Consider the following 18,142-nt stretch of genomic DNA (forward strand, 5'->3'; position numbering starts at 1 on the left):
CGTGTTTATCACATGGAGTCTCTAAATCTAGCAATGTCCAAATTCTGTTTAGTATCCAGGGCTTAAATTGGATGGATTACTCAAAAGTGATAAGTCCTTGAGCTGAACTTAGTTGCCCCAAAATTCTTCTCTATTCGAATTCTCAGTTTAAATTTCACTAAGCGAGCAAGGTGTGCCACAAATCTTTCACCAATTCCCTTCATTAACTTGCGGTTTCTGGGTTTCTTCTTATGGATTTAAGATCCTATATACTATATCAAGTAGAGCAATGCCAATTACTCCACTAAGCAATCTCAGCATCTTAGGTTGAATATCTGGTTATACAATAACCTAAAGTATAACATTTCTGTTGTGGTCTGAATCTGTGCTCACAGCTTTCGTACATGTAATTACCTCCCAGTTGTTTTGAAGACAGAGAAAGTACCTGGTGAAGCCAGAGACTATTCGATAGCCAGAGACTATTTCCCAGGGCAGAAATGACTAACACGAGGGGTTATAGTTTTAAGCTGGTTGGAGGAAAGTATAGAGGGGATGTCAGAGGCGGGTTCTTTACACAGAGAGTTGTGAGAGCATGGAATGCGTTGCCAGCAGCAGTTGTGAGGCAGGGTCATTGGGGACATTTAAGAGACTCCTGGACATGCATATGGTCACAGAAATTTGAGGGTGCATACATGAGGATCAGTGGTCGGCACAACATCGTGGGCTGAAGGGCCTGTTCTGTGCTGTACTATTCTATATCTATGTTCTAAGTATAGTCAGGTATTAATTAAATTGCTTTATTTCACAATATCTGAGAACAGACAAATATGCATGGTAGGATTGACATAATTAATCAGAGTGTGTAACATTACAAAATAATTATTACTGTGCATTTTCATTCTGAATTTAGGAAAGACCTGGTAGATTTGTGTTATAAAGCTCAACTGACCACTTTTGTCCCTGTCTCTCTCCTCTTTATTTTCCTATGTTTAAATCTCAAGCTTAAGCGAAACAACCTCTGATAATTATTTGTGAATAGGCTTGTTCCAGTACAATGGGTGTGAGCAGTTTATTGATCATGGAGACATAAAAAGTTACCTACTGTGTGCAACTTTAAGAAAGCAATGTAAAATGCTCATTCACACCATTTCAGCTACCTTCTGTCATAGTACCTATGATCCCATAGAGACCGATAACTCGGCACAAAAAAATTGCATTTCCAATGAATAATCATACAAGGTTTCAAGTTTTAAGATTTCATTGTAACAAACTAAAAGCAACATTAACTGAATGTTATTTGATGGGCAGTTAATCAAACTACAAAGGATAGCACTCGAGTGCATGATACCAATGTACAAGGAACCACATACAGAAGAACAACAATGTGTAAAAGTGCAGTCATTAGAAGAGATTCCATAATGAGGAGATAATTAGGTGCATTGAGTCCTCTGGTGTCAGGGTAAAGGACATCACTGGGGCAATAGATTATTTGTGCATGTTGATACCAAAGAGGCACAATAGGGGTTGAGGAGAAAGGGAGGCAGTTAAAGATAAGCCCTTGAAGATGATAATCACTGCATTTCACCCAGTGGTACACACTAGTAAAAGTAGAAATGGAAGGCAGAGAGGACCGATGGTGTGAGATTTGATGCAGGAGAGATGGCTTCAGATTCTTAGGGGCTTTGGGACCAGTTTTGGAATAAGAGACATCTGTCCAAAGGGTTACATCTCAGCAGGAGTGGACCAGAGTCCCAGCAAGAAGGTTAACTAGTCTTGTTGGGAAGAGTTTTTAAACTAAATTGTTGAAGGAGAAGCACTAGTGTATGGAAAAAAAAAATTGAATAAGGTTCTTAAAGGAATGTATAGGTAGTTATTTGATAGTTTTTTTTCTATCTTATACAGTACTTGTTGCGTACTAAGTAGGATTGTAAGCCATACATTCTAAAACTGCCTTTGTCTATTTATAAAAGCACAAAGTATAAAATTATCAGCTTCAAATGCAAAAAGCCATGTGGGAATACATTGTGACGGAAACAGAAACCTGAGTTCAAGACAGTATAATATCATATACAAAGTGTTAATGAAAATTTCTTTGTCCAGTGTATTTTTAGTCCAACTGAGTAGGAGGCATGACTGGATATGGTGCTGGGGAATGAGGTAGCCAAGTGGACCAGATATTGGGCGGCACGGTGGCACAGTGGTTAGCACTGCTGCCTCACAGCGCCGGAGACCTGGGTTCAATTCCTGCCTCAGGTGACTGACTGTGTGGAGTTTGCACGTTCTCCCTGTGTCTGCGTGGGTTTCCTCCGGGTGCTCCGGTTTCCTCCCACAGTCCAAACATGTGCAAGTCAGGTGAATTGGCCATGCTAAATTGCCCGTAGTGTTAGGTAAGGGGTAAATGTAGGGGTATGGGTGGGTTGCGCTTCGGCGGGTCGGTGTGGACTTGTTGGGCCGAAGGGCCTGTTTCCACACGGTAATGTAATCTAATGTAATCTAATCTATGGGAAAGCATTTGGATGACAATTATTGTCTCGTAAGATTAAGATTGGTAATGGGAGACCCACTGTTTTGAATATGCGTCTAGGTATTTTTCTTCTGTTGCTTGTAGTTCTTGGGAGCTACAGTGTTGTGGCCTGTTTAAATAATGTTCTGATGCAGCTCTATTTGTGGGTGTTGAGATGATTGCTCCTATAGTTGAGTATCTGGTCTGTGTGTGTTGCTTTACTGTAGACGCTAGTCTGCAGTTCTCCATTGACTGTTCATTCCACTGTGACATCTAGGAAGGGAAGTCTGTTGATGTTCTCGTCTTTGGTAAAATTTATGCCAGTGAGGATATTTGTGAATGATATTGTAGGTTTATTCTAATTTGTTCCATTTTGTGATGACAAAGGTGTCATCCACATAGCAGACCCAAAGTTTAGGTTGTATTGTGGAGAGGACTGTTTGTTCTAGTCTCTGCATTACTACTTCTGCTGACAATCCTGATATTGGTGATCCCATTGGTGTACCATTGATTTATTTGTAGGTCTTGTCATTGATAGTGAAGTGGATAGTGAGGCACAGGTCTGCACCTTTGCAGTTGTAGGTCATCCTTCTTCCTAGGACGGCTTTTTTCTGTGTCTGTTAGTGGTCGGTCCGATAAGTTCTTAGTCCAAGCTTCTGAATTGTCTGTATAGTTCCTTTGTGCGAGCTTGTCCAGTTTTTCTTGTAGGGCTAGTTTTTTTTCTTTGTCTTGGTCTCTGTTGTTTGATGTTGCTGGCTCTTTCTAACATGTTTGTCCATTCTTGGCCAGTCACATTGGTGTACAAGGTTTTGTGACGCAATATTTCCCAATCGTACATGTGGAATCGGTTGTGGGCAACATTCTGCGGCTGTTCTATTCACCTATTCTTCTGGCTTGACAAGTGTTAAGAGGTGGTTTCTACTTGGCCCGTCTTGGTAATACCTGTTTCCTGAGGCATTCATGTAGGAAATACAGTTATTCGTGGGTGGCACTGAGTCGGATGGCATTGGTTTCCCATCTTTAGGCTAGTTTGAGTATATTGTACCCATAAGTGTTTGCGATTTTTGAGATTTATAGCTCAGGTTGAGATTCAGTTTATAAGTTTGCTCGCTGAGCTAGTAGGTTTGTTCTCAGATGTTTCATCACCATGTTAGGTTACATCATCAGTGAGCCTCTGGTGAGCAGGAGAAGAAAAATATCTATACAGCGTATTCAAGAATAACGGGTACCCGATAAACACAGTCTGCTGATTCTTAAACAACAAACCCAAACAAGAAGACACAGCACACCTCGAGACTCTAGCCATATTACTATACATCAAAAACATCTCTGAGATGACTACAATACTACTCCGACCTCTTAGCATCATGGTAGCCCACAAACCTACCAACACACTGAAACAGCTGCTGATGTACCTACCAACAACCAGCAACTCAAATGTCATATTCAAAATACCCTGCAAGGACTGCAACAAACACTACATCGAACAGATGGGCAAAAAACTAGCCACCAGGATACACAAGCACAGCTGGCCACCAGAAGGCATGACCAGCTTTCACTAGTACCCTTACACACAGAGGAAGGAAGACATTGCTTTGACTGGGGCAACACATCCTTCCTAGGACAGGCTAAACAGAGGCACGCACGGGAATTCCTAGAGGCCTGGCATTCTAATCAGAACTCCATCAATAAACACATTGATTTGGACCCCATTTATCAACCTCTGTGAAAAAGAACCAGAAATTATTCACCCACCTTAAGAGACCAAGACACACAAATAGAAAGCAGAAGAAAACACCAATGCTCCAACAGAGGCTCACTGATTATGTTACCTGGCTGGCCTAGAACAAACCTACCAGCTCAGTGAGCAAACTGAGAACCGAAGCCTTTCTTAAATAGTGGTACCATGTTAGCCAACCTCCAGTCTTCTGGTACCTCACCAATGGCTATCAAAGACACAAATATCTCAGCAAGAGGTCCAGCAATCGCTTCCCAGATAGTTCTAGGGTACAACTGATCAGGTCCCAGGGATTTATCCACTTTTATGTGTTTGAACCGTTCAGCAGCACCTCCTCTGTAACATGGACATTTTTCAAGATGATGTTTATTTCTAAATGCAAATAGAATTAAGGAGAATCCAAAGGGTTTTTACAAATATATTAAGGACAAAAGGGTAATGTGGGAGAGAATAGGGCCCCAAAGATCAGCAAGGTGGCCTTTGTGTGGGGCCACAGAAAATGGGGGAGATAATGAATATTTTGCATCAGTATTTACTGTGGAAAAGGGTATGGAAGATCTAGACTGTAGGAAATAGATGGTGACATCTTGCAAAATGTCCAGATTACAGAGGAGGAAGTGCTGGCTGTCTTGGAACAGTTAAAGGTGGATAAATCCCTAGGACCTGATCAGGTGTACCCGAGAACTCTGTGGGAAGCTAGAGAAGTGATTGCTGGGCCTCTTGCTGAGATATTTGTATCATTGATAGTCACAGGTGAGGTACCGGAAGACTGGAGGTTGGCCAACGTGGTTTAAGAAGGGCGGTAAAGACAAGCCAGGGAACAATAGACCGGTGAGCCTGACCTCGGTGGTGAGCAAGTTGTTCGAGGGAATCCTGAGGGACAGGATGTACATGTATTTGGAAAGGCAAGGACTGATTAGGGATAGTCAACATGGCTTTGTGCGTGGGAAATCATGTCTCACAAACTTGTTTGAGTTTTTTGAAGAAGTAACAAAGAAGATTGATGAGGGCAGAGCAGTAGATGTGATCTATATGGACTTCAGTAAGGTGTTTGACAAGGTTCCCCAAGGGAGACTGATTAGCAAGGTTAGATCCCATGGAATACAGGGAGAACTAGCCATTTGGATACAGAACTGGCTCAAAACTAGAAGACAGAGGGTGGTGGTGGAGGGTTGTTTTTCAGACTGGAGGCCTGTGACCAGTGGAGTGCCACAAGGATTGGTGCTGGGTCCTCTACTTTTTGTCATTTACATAAATGATTTGGATGCGAGCATAACAGGTACAGTTAGTAAGTTTGCAGATGACACCAAAATTGGAGGTGTAGTGGACAGCGAAGAGGGTTACCTCAGATTACAACAGGATCTTGACCAGATGGGGCCAATGGGCTGAGAAGTGGCAGATGGAGTTTAGTTCAGATAAATGCGAGGTGCTGCATTTTGGGAAAGCAAATCTTAGCAGGACTTATGCACTTAATGGTAAGGACCTATGGAGTGTTGCTGAACAAAGAGACCTTAGAGTGCAGGTTCATAGCTCCTTGAAAGTGGAGTCGCAGGTAGATAGGATAGTGAAGAAGGCGTTTGGTATGCTTTCCTTTATTGGTCAAAGTATTGAGCACAGGAGTTGGGAGGTCATGTTGCGGCTGTACAGGACATTGGTTAGGCCACTGTTGGAATATTGCGTGCAATTCTTGTCTCCTTCCTATCGGAAGGATGTTGTGAAACTTGAAAGGGTTCAGAAAAGATTTACAAGTATGTTGCCAGGGTTGGAGGATTTGAGCTATAGGGAGAGGCTGAATAGGCTGGGGCTGTTTTCCCTGGAGCGTCGGAGGCTGAGTGGTGACCTTATAGAGGTTTACAAAATTATGAGGGGCATGGATCGGATAAATAGACAAAGCCTTTTCCCTGGGGTCGGGGTGTCCAGAACTAAAGGGCATAGGTTTAGTGTGAGAGGGGAAAGATATAAAAGAGACCTACAGGGCAACATTTTCACGCAGAGGGTGATATGTGTATGGAATGAGCTGCCAGAGGATGTGGTGGAGGCTGGTACAATTGCAATATTTAAGAGACATTTGGATGGGTATATGAATAGGAAGGGTTTGGAGGGATATGGGCCGGGTGCTGGCAGGTGGGACTAGATTGGGTTGGGATATCTGGTTGGCATGGACGGGTTGGACCGAAGAGTCTGTTTCCATGCTGTACATCTCTATGAATCTATGTTCTATATATTCCATCTCCTCCTCCACAGTAAACACTGATGCAAAATACTCGTTTAGTATCTTCCCCCATCTCCTGCAGTTCCACACATAGGTGGCCTTGCTGATCTTTGAGGGACCCTACCACCTCCCTAGTCACTCTTTTGTCCTTCGTTATTTGTAGAATCCCTTTGGATTCTCTTTAACCATCTTTGCCAAAGCTATCTCATGTCCCCCTTTTGCCCTCTTGATTTCCCTCTTAAGTATACTCTTACAGCCTTTATACTTCTTTTTTAGGGATTCACTCGATCACTGCTGTTGAGATCTGACATATGCTTCCTTCTTTTTCTTCACTAAAGCCTCACTTTCACTAGTCAACTATCACCCCCACACCTACCAGCCTTGCCTTTCACGCTAACAGGAAGATACTGTGTCTAAACTCTCATCATCTCATTTTTGAAGGCTTCCCATCTTCCTGCCGTCATTTGATCCACCTTCAATCAACATTCGAAAGTTCTTGCTAATTGGTTAAAATTGACTTCCTCCATTTAGGGGTCAGATGAATTCTTCACAAAAGATCCAGGCCAAAACCTAAAGTTAGCAGAGAATGTAATGAGAAAAAAAAATACTTTATATGAAAGACTTTATATGGCTGTTTATATGAAAGAATACTCAAATATTTCCTATTGGTCTTAAATAGCAAGCAGGGAGCAAGAAGTAGGTGGGGCCTGTTAAGTCAGGGAGGCTAACATCGATGATTTTATAAACATATTCAGACATATTCTGATACACCTCTCGAGCAGATGGGACTTGAACCTGGACCTTTTGTCTCAGAAATAGGGACACTGCAAGAGTCCCGTAGGGTTTCGGAGAGACGCAGAAAATCAGAATATTTAATGAGTACTTTAGCAAAATATTGTGGAAGCTGAAAACTAAAAAAAAACAACAGAGCTGGAAATATTCAGTTTACCAGACAGTTTCTGTGGAGAGAAACTGAGTTAACATTTCTGAAATAAAAACAGACATTGGAGGAGAACCTCAGCAGGTCTGGCAGCATCTGCAAAAGAAAGCAGCGTCAGTGTTTCGGATCTAGTTAGTTCTGAAGAAGGGTCACTAAACCTGAAATGTTGACTCTGCTTTCTGTGCACAGATGTTGCCAGACCTATTGAGATTCTCCAGAAATTTGTCTTTGGATACTAGAAATCTAGAACACACTTCTTTGTTTTTGCTTATAATTTCGCAAAACTTAAACTTAATCCAACTTCTCAAAGATGGGAAGCAGTAAATGAGCCCATCCCTGAAATCAGTTTGCATATACATAAGGTCTGCTTCTCTTTGCCCTCCATCTTTAGTGGCCCTTGTGCTGGGTTAGGCTGTGCAGATCATACATTTCAGTTGCCGGAACTTAAACTGAAATCCTACTAATACAAAAACAACATTATGGTTGGGAGAGAGAGAGATTAATTGTCAACTCAGAATTTAAGCTTGGCTTGAATACAAGCCTTAGAGGGACATTAGTGAGCCAATCCGTTCCCGGAACCATGATTTTTACAACTCAAAACTCAATATAGTGTGCTAGAAGTAGATTAAATGCTTCAAGGATCTGAATCTTGATAATCTTGCTTTATAACCCATTCGAGATCCTACATGTGACATAACTTAAATGCTATCTTTAAATAGTCCATAGTCTGTTCTTTTTAAAGTGTTCAGACCACTTAAGATTAAATGTATCTTTATCATAAGCAGCAAAAACAAGGCAAGGCTGCCCTTAAATTCCTAATGGTCTTCAAAACTGCTTCCTGTGAGAAGTTCTTCACTCTAGAAACGTGCATGTGGGTCTTATGTGGTTGTTGAATATTCCATGTTGGCCAGCTGATCTGTGTTGGTCAGGCATCTGTCAGTCAGTCAAAGGCTGTTATGGTGCAGCAGTAATGTGCCTACCTTTGAGCCAGGAAGTCCAGGTTTAAGTCCCACCTACTCCAAAGATGTAGAATAACATTTCTCAATGGTTTGATCAGAAATTATCTTCAGTCAGTTTAGTTTAATCACTTCACCTGATGAATAACAGATGGTTTGAATTGTTTTTCATCATCCGTTTCAAATATATTATGACTCTCCTCTGGGGCAGGTGGAACTCAAACCGGAACTTTGAGGTAGGGATACAACCACTGGGGCACAAGATCCTGGCTCAACAGATCTTATATCAACAGATTGTAAATCAGTTAAAACAGTAATACAATTCAGTCCGATTTCTCTGAGTCAGTATATCTTTGCTGTTAAATTTATATTCCATAAATTATTGAAATAAAATTACATGAATTTTTTCCCACCTGTAATCTGTATTTGCTGCTACTCAAGATTTGATGCAGTTTAATGTATATTAGTATTTGCATTCACAGATTATTTTAATGTATATGTATATACTGAATTTTTTTTTTAGCTCTTATTTCTCTTGTCTCCCAAAGGCTGTGGCTTACACCACGGTGCCATTCTGGGAATCTTAATACTTTGCCTCATGATCTGAATGTATGGTCTCGGCTCACACTTCAATGCAGTATTTTCTTTTAAATGTTGCGTTGTTCGAGGTGCATCTTTTCACTAAGAACTTAAACCGAGGCTTCATATGCCTTTTTAAATTAGCATGAAAATTGCTTACCTCCTTCTGCTGACCAAACTCTCACTCCTCACCCTCTCCTTGACCAAAAGCACCAAGCCAGGTATTGTTTCATTTGTTGTTTTGGAATTGGTTTTCATGTTTGGTGACGGAACAGTGACTGCGTTTGAAAATAAATGCGTAGAATACTTGTGAACGTACCCAGGAATTGAGAGAGAACATATAAATGTTATTTTCTAGCTTCATGTATGAGCCTGGTCTGAGTGGTGTGATTAGGAGAATGGAGGTCTATCACTGTAAACTTAATTCTGTCTCTAAACAGAAATTAATAACTGGATTGCTTTGCAGGGAACTGACACGGACTCGATGAGTTGAATGGCCATATTTGATGTAGTAAATAACAGTCTAATTACGGTTGGATGGGACCCCTTGCTGATTCATTCCCATCATATTCAAAATGTTAAAATATGAAGATACAGTCCTGTTGAGATCAGGGTTATATCAGAATATTATAAATTTGTATTCCATGTATCCCACAACATGCATTGCATATGTCCATAGAGATATGTAGTGATTTTGTTTCAGTTATTTTCATTGATCTCCTCCCTTCTTGGTAAAGATGCTGAATCGTGCCGTCATACTTTTCTATAACTGTCAAAAAACCTCCAGTATTTCTATCTTTTTAGATTAGATAACATTACATTAGTGTGGAAACAGGCCCTTCGGCCCAACAAGTCCACACCGACCCGCCGAAGCACAACCCACCCATACCCCTACCCCTATATTTACACTTACCCCTTACCTAACACTACAGGCAATTTAGTATGGCCAATTCACCTAACCTGCACATCTTTGGACTGTGGAAGGAAACCGGCGCACCCGGAGGAAACCCACGCAGACACGGGGAGAACGTGCAAACTCCACACAGTCAGTCGCCTGAGGCGGGAATTGAACTGAGGTCTCTGGCGCTGTGAGGCAGCAGTGCTAACCACTGTGCCACCGCGCCAGATCTTCTTGTTTATACCTGAAACTCGAGTGTCAACAAGCAAGTTGGAGAACAATCTCAACCAAGGCAAATGCTTTGTTCACCAATGTCTACTCAGATTGCACAAAGGTTTACAAGGATGTTGTCACGGGTGGAGGATTTGAGCTTTAGGGAGAGACTGAATAGGCTGGGGCTGTTTTCCCTGAAGTGTCGGAGGCTGAGTGGTGACCTTATAGAGGTTTATAAAATCATGAGGGGCACGAATAGGATAAATAGACAAAGTCTTTTATCTGGGGTGGGGGAAATCCAGAACTAGAGGGTTTAGACTGAGAGGAGAAAGATATAAAACTGACCTTACGGACAACTTTTTCACATGGAGCGTGGTGAGTGGATGGAATGGGCTGTCAAAGGAAGTGATGGAGGCTGGTACAATTGTAACATTTAAAAGGCATCTGGATGGGAATATGAATAGGAAGGGTAAAGAGGGATGTGGGCCAGTGCTGGCAAATGGGACTAGATTAGTTTGGGCTATCTGGTCGGCATGGATGAGTTGGACTGAAGGATCTGTTTCCGTGCTATACATCTCTCCGACTCTAATTTTGACACTCTTACAGATATACTACAGTATAATTCCATAGGGCTTCCTTCTCACAACCTCTCAGTTTGTAAAAATAAAGAATGAAATGACCAATGAAGGGAAACTACTGTTTATGATTGCATGGTGCATTAAAGTGAAGTATGGTCCAGCAGGAAACTCAGAAGAAAAAATCATGCTGAATTCTTTGAACATTTGCAATTAGTTATCTTGATTTTTTTTCTCTTTAAGTTATGAAAGCTATCAAAGTCTCATGTGAAATTACAAAATATTCCATTTTGATGTGAAATATTCCATTTCTATGAAAGCCTATGAAAAGTTGGTCCATTTTCCACCATCCTTTAAATAAGTTTGCACAGTCTAAGAACCTGCAATTAACAAGTCAGTGGTGTGACCTTAACTTAATAACGTCCTGTTACACTGTGTGTAACCTAAGGATGCTCAGCGTAAGCTTCCAGCTATACAACAAAAATTACCTTGTAAAGATGTTTTCATCCCCAACTGCACAGTTTGGAAAAGCTCTTCAATGTATGCATGTTTTCATAATCTCAGAATCCTAAAACACCTGCAACAAAGGCAGCCATTCAGACCTTCATGCTTGTGTTACTCTTACAGCTGTCATTCCTCGTCCCATATTCATAATTTTGACCATAATCCCTAAATGTCTCATCCTAAAATATCTGTCCAGCTGCTTTATTTCTGGAATCTTTTTCTACCTTTTTTTCCAGTAAGAGTATTCCAGCTCCTAAAAACACTGAATGAAAAAAGAATTTCACCATCTGCTCTCGAAACAATTAAGCTAATGATTTGAATGAATGACCTCTCACTTTTGACCCATGCACCATAGGGGATAGGCTTTGTTAGAATTGGTCAAGAAACAAATCATTATCTTGAAAATCTCTATTAGGTGTTTCTTTTTAGACTTCTGTACCGAGGAGAGTGATCCTAACTTTACCAATCCCTCCTCATTATTGAAGTCCTACTTCCCAGGTAAGACTTTTATATCTTTCATGAAATGTAGTGCCTAGAATTCCCTTGGAACTGAGGCTGATTCGGTAATGTTCTTTTAAGTTATTTCTTAGTAAGGCATATACATTGTGGAGTGCTAATTTTCTATTTGTCAGTGGATAGTGTGCTGAATATATTCTGAAGGTCGTCTTTTAATGTCACAGTACATTGGGTAAGATTTCCTAAAATATTGTACTGGTATTTACTGACAGAGGGTTGATGAGGCTTACAAAGTTTTATAAATAATCCAACTCTCATTTAAGATGTTGCATGAGATTCTGTTTTTATGCATTTCTTTTTTAGCCAAGAAATCTTGAAAGAAACACTTAACTGACATGTTTTTTGCAGTATAACTCTTTATAAATAACATATATGAAATGTTCCACAGGGTAAATTCGTATTTATTTATTGTTTGAGATAAATGCAGCAGTGCCTTAATGTGTTTTTACATATATTCAGAGGTACTGTGTTTAAGACAATATTTGAGGTCCACTCATAAGCGATAATTATGCTGAAGTACCCAAGCAGGATAAACCACCATTGCTCATTGAGATCAAAATTTGCTCGTGCAGTGTCATAGCTGAAAATGTGTTGCTGGAAAAGCGCAGCAGGTCAGGCAGCATCCAGGGAACAGGAGAATCGACGTTTCGGGCATAAGCCCTTCTTCAGGAACCCTCGTGCAGTGTCATAGACTTGTAACAATTTTGCCAGGGAAGGAAGAGTTCATGGCAAGAGGCAGCAATGTCCATAAAGTTTCTTTACCCCCACCATCCCTCCCATTTTGTCTATCCAGGAGCTGGTAAAAATACTGCATTTATATCACTTAATGTTTTTGCAACATTGACAGTCCATTTTCCATCCATAGTCTCTCATTTTTACTAACTTCTCAAGCTGTTGAACTATTATTTGAAGTCATGCTTTTTTTTTAAACTGTAAATATGTGTTCAGGTTTGGTTTAATTTGGTTCCTCCCCAGCAGTGAAACCTCTAAATTTGGTGTCCGGGCTAGCTCCATAACAAATCACTTTGTATAAACATCATTCCATCTCCTGATGAATGCTGACAGGGCTTGACTTTCATTTAATGGATTCATTTATGCTGGCAAGAAAGATTTTTGTAAAGCCTGGGCACTAATTTGTGGCAATTCTGTTCCAGGAACAGATCAGAAATCAAAATGCTTTAGAATCTTAACCATTCCTTAATACTATGACCATTAAGCCATGTAACATTTTAGTCTGTTGGTTGGGAAACATTTCTGTCATGTTCAAAACAGCATTTATTTTATAGGTAAGAACTAGAATACTCCATATGAGTCTTCCAGACTATGCACTATTGAACAGGAGCATGACTGATGTTTTACCTCAACAACCTTTTGCACTATCCCCACATCCCTTTTATTTCCTTCCTACCTAAAAATCTACCAGCCTGTATCTTGAATATGCTCAAACTAAACATCTGCAGTTCTTGGATGCAGAGAATTCGAAAGATTCATAACTCTGTGAATGAAATTGGTCCTCATATCAGTCCTAAATGCCCTGTTCTGAGTCTGTGACACCATGCTCAAGATTCCCAAGTCGGGGAAACTAGATTTTAATCTGGATGCTTTTTTTAAAATGTAAATTGTCCAGTTAGATTTGATTTTCATAATGATATGATTTTTCATAAACTCGTTGACAGTTGAAGTTGTAATTTTTGTGGTAAGCTCTAGGTTTGTGACAACAGAAGCTGTGAATGTGGCATGGAAATAGAATTCCTCTTCATGAGTAAAAATGGGGAATGCAGCAAGATAGTTCACTTTAGAAATTTAACACTATTTCAATTGAGGAACTTTGCACTTTTGAAATTTTTGCTATAAATGTGTTCTTTAAGTATTCCTTTAAACAAAGCAAGAAAAGTTTGAGAGAAGATTTGTAACTCGGGTGCTCGTTGCTGTGGTTCTGTTCGCCGAGCTGGAAGTTTTTGTTGCAAACGTTTCGTCCCCTGTCTAGGTGACATCCTCAGTGCTTGGGAGCCTCCTGTGAAGCGCTTCTGTGGTGTTTCCTCCGGCATTTATAGTGGCCTGTCCCTGCCGCTTCCGGTTGTCAGTTTCAGCTGTCCGCTGTATTGTCCAGGTCGATGTGTTTGTTGATGGAGTTTGTGAATGAGTGCCATACTTCTAGGAATTCCCTGGCTGTTCTTTGTTTGGCTTGCCCTATAATGGTAGTGTTGTCCCAGTCGAATTCATGTTGCTTGTCGTCTGCGTGTGTGGCGACTGGGACAATACTATCATTATAGGGCAAGCCAAACAAAGAACAGCCAGGGAATTCCTAGAAGCATGGCACTCATCCACAAACTCCATCAACAAACACATCGACCTGGACCCAATGTACCGGACAATACAGCGGACAGCTGAAACTGACAACCGGAAGCGGCAGGGACAGGCCACTATAAATGCCGGAGGAAACACCACAGAAGCGCTTCACAGGAGGCTCCCAAGCACTGAGGATGTCACCTAGACAGGGAATGAAACGTTTGCAACAAAAACTTCCAGCTCGGCGAACAGAACCACAGCAAAGCAAGAAAAGTTTGAAATTTAAGTGTTTGACTTTAAAGCTGAGGTTCTTCAGGAATTGTTTTAAGATTCAAAGTCTAGAAGCTGTTCCCAAGTCTCAGTTCTTCAAAACATTAGTTGATGGCTCTGTTTGTTGTAATATAAAGTTTGTATAGGAGTCATAACTAGTTTACCTGGAGAACAGTTATGACCTCTCAGTTTTCCAACCATAGATAACTCATAACTGGCTGTCATATAAGCAATCTGTTTCAATTATGTTTTGTTTTAGGTAATTATCCAAGACCGCCAAATTATGGTGTAATACCGAGCACCAACTACAGTGGTCCAGGCCCAGGCATGGGTAGCAACATAAGTGTGAATATGAGTAACCAGATGCATGGTCAGGGTCCAGCTCAACCTTGCAGTAACATGACTATGGGGAGAATGCCATCATCAGGGATGTCGAACTGGCCGTACTCTGGCAACATGGGAAATATGACCCCAAACTCTCCAAACATGTCACAGCAGGTTGGCGCAGGAATGGGTCCACCCATGGCAACTGTAAATCGCAAGGCGCAGGAGGCTGCTGCTGCAGTGATGCAGGCTGCAGCAAACTCTGCTCAAAACAGGTATGCAAAAAAAAGCTTGGTCTCTGAACACAAGACTAGAATCTCTATACTTTTTAACATAACCAATCTAATGAAAAGGCATTAATGAAAACAGTATTGTTAGACTTTCATTTAAACTCTGCGTAAACATCAATCCTAAATTGCTGCTACTTTCTCTGATTATATGTATGTGGCTGATATTTAGACAGAGTACCATTTAGTCATACTTTGAAAAGCTAGCTTTAACTTTAAAATTTGTACTTTATATTTGTGCTTTGTTAGATGTTAAATTTGTGTGTGTAATTTGGGGAAAAAAAAGCAATTGAATGATGCTGAACAACATATGTGTGAAGAGATTTAAGTTGTTGGGTCTCACGTATTTTAAACCTTAGCTGCAAAAAAAGAATTTCTGCCTTGATGCAGTCAGATGCAGCAAGTTTTTCAGTTTTGTTAGCTCTCAGCTGGAACACAGTGCAGTGTATTTGAGGCATTTCATTTGGGAGGAAAGATATACCTGACCTAGCGTGCAGTTTCTCAGTTATTCTTTCTTGGCTAATCCTAAACAATATTGTTATCATTCAAAAGAAGAGCTTATTAAAGACTTGGTTGAGGGCTCTTGTCCCTACCACTGGGCTGGAAGGCTTGACTTCAAGTTCCACCTGCTCCAGAGGTGTGTCATAACACATCTGATCCGATTGATTAAAATGGCTATTAGAGACTTGCTTTCACGTCATTCTTTTGGCTAAGGGTGAGAAGAGAGACTGAAAATACATGGGCATGATTTTTCTTGACACAAAAACAGAAATTGCTGGAAAATCCAGTAGGTCTGGTAGCATTCTGAAGAAGGATCACTAGACCCAAAACATTAAATCTGATTTCTTTCCATAGACGTTGCCAGACCTGCTAAGTTTTTTACAGCAATTTCTGTTTTTGTTTGTGATTTCCAACAGCTGCTGTTCTTTTGGTTTTTATGATTTTTCCTTGATTTACTTTATCCTTATTGTGCTGTGATAAATTGACATGTGGATGATAGCTGCAAAAAACTGAAGATAAGTGGATGCCTTAATGCAACTTGTCTGCCTTCCAAATTAAATTGTCTTAACAACGATAGTAGTGATTGTTAAACAAAATTTGTTTTGACTAAATGTCGTAATTCTATTTAAATTCCAAAACACACTATAAAATGCTTTTCCATTCAGATAGTCAGCTATGGAGTTGATATTTCCCACTGGGTGTTTCTCTCAAGCAGAAAGTTATAGAAGCAACTTATAATAGAAGTCACTCATCTCCACATATTCTCTGCTTTTAGTCATCTCAGCATAATGAAAAGTCCTCCCTCTTGAAATGCTATTCCATTTGCTTTGTAAAGCTTATACAGCTATGTGTTTCTTCAGATTCTGGTAGCAAATGATGACAAAATTACTTTAGCATATCCCATAATTCAGTTGTGACTAGTGGTGTTCTCTGCTTAGAAATGCATATATTTATAAAAATTTGGTAGAGTTGAATTAATAGGGCATGCATCTCAGAATTTCTGATTAGAAACAAATCAATAACCATAAAATCCCAGTAAATGAATAATTTCATTTGAAAAATTCTTCCCAAAATGTTTTGCCTTCATCTCTGTGCAAGAAAACAGTTAAAATAATACAGGAAATTTAATATTCAATTAACATTTAAGAATGCTTCCTTCCTTTTCATTTTCCATCTCAATCAGCTTTTTTGCGAGTTACATTGATTTACTACAATGCTAGCAGATCACTTTCATCAACCATTTTTTTGATTTGGCAAATGGTTTTACAGCTAACTGCCAATCCTCCCCGTTTATTTGGGCTGGGTGCAGGCACCAATGCACGGTAGGCTGCCTGTACCAGTGACTTCATTCTTTCATAGCCAACAAAATGAATTGGAGCTTGAATCCAGACTTTCAAGCTCAGACAATAGAACTAGCCACTGAGCCAGAGTAGCGCTCATTTTTTAAAAATGTTTCTAATAGCCTGTATTTCTAGGCAAATTTTGTTTAATATTTAATATGAATTAAGTAACAGGGCTGATTTGTGAATAAACCCAATTCTAAGGATCTCAGTTTAATTACAAGAATGAATTGTGTTCAGTGCACATTTATTCCAAATGGTTTCAAGTCAGATGATATTAGACAGCTGATTGCAATTCAACCAAGCTAGATTATACACAAGTCATCAATTTTCCATTCTGCCACTTGATGTAATATGATGTAGAATCAAAGCTTTCCTTTTAGGTACACAGGAGTCAAAATGGTTCTGCTTTCTGTGGATCGTTCTCCATGCAGAGTTGATCAAGTAATGCAATTGGAATAGGAGTAGATTCAACTTGATTTTAAATACATATCATGAAATGACCTATAAGAACATTAGGAAAAACGTTGAAAACTCTTTAATTATTAGAAATCATTACTAATTAAAAATCCCAGGATGCCCAGATCTGTTGAAGGTAGCTGTCTCAGATACAAGCAGATATAAATTATGGGACGTACTGATGCAGTCAAGTTGTGGTGTTAATTGTAATGCATTAAAATTATTTCCAAATATCTTTACCCTTTTAGTTTAACAGTTCTTGTTATTTCAAACCCCTTTCTGCTTGTGCGGTATCCTTTGTTGAATGATGTCAGACACAGAGCTTAGTATTTCCCATTTCTGTTTATTGGCTCATGGGAGCTGTGGTTCTACAAGATAGAACCACAGCTTTCTTTCTCAGATAATCTGATCTGTCACAGGTCGCCTGATTTGAAATCAAAAATTTATTCTTCTGAACTCTAAAAATTAGCAGAATCAATATAGCTACTTATTGGTTAAACCTTTTCCTAATAATATCAATTTCTTTGTCTCCAAATAATTATTATATACTATTTTTTTGACCAAGTGTTTCAGTTCTAATAAAAAGAGAACTCTTCCTTGAATTGGTCATTCTTTAATAGCTGAAGATTAGAATTTATTTTAGTAATACTGAAATATTCCTAAAGTAATTTTGTGCAGTTGTTTATTTGAAACAGCTGTTGAATAACGTTCCAATTCTGTTTTTTGTAGTGACATTGAACAGTTATGTTTTACTATGTGAGAAATGATATGTAACTGTTAGTGTAACATTTTGCTCCCACAGTTACACAGTTGATGATCATTAGTAATATTGGTCAAATGTTTGATTAGCTGACAGTTGATGCACAATGCACGACAATAAGGAATGTATGCTGAATAGGGATTGTACAATGTAACAGTTATTAAGGCACTACATTGTTTGATTTGTTCAACAATATTTTCTGCTGATGCATCCTATAGACTACAATGACTAGCAAACAGTATAAAATGTATTTTAAACAATTAATAATGTAGTCTGCAAGCTAAGCAACTCACTTGGGG

General features: G+C 39.7%; 1 protein-coding gene across 16 annotated transcripts in view; it reads left to right on the forward strand.

The window, feature by feature from the left end:
- arid1b (AT-rich interaction domain 1B) overlaps positions 1–18,142 on the forward strand; it is a 620,676-nt gene that overhangs the window by 453,384 nt on the left and 149,150 nt on the right. For all 16 annotated transcript variants that reach the window (XM_087991455.1, XM_087991461.1, XM_087991456.1 and 13 more), the window contains one exon: positions 14,432–14,771. In XM_087991455.1, the coding sequence (XP_087847581.1) occupies positions 14,432–14,771 (340 nt within the window). The remainder of the gene's footprint in view (positions 1–14,431; positions 14,772–18,142) is intronic.

The sequence above is a fragment of the Chiloscyllium plagiosum genome, unplaced genomic scaffold, assembly GCF_037043375.1.
Source record: "Chiloscyllium plagiosum isolate Xiang-an unplaced genomic scaffold, Cpla_swu_hap1 HiC_scaffold_10, whole genome shotgun sequence".
In the NCBI taxonomy this organism is placed as follows: Eukaryota; Metazoa; Chordata; class Chondrichthyes; order Orectolobiformes; family Hemiscylliidae; genus Chiloscyllium; species Chiloscyllium plagiosum.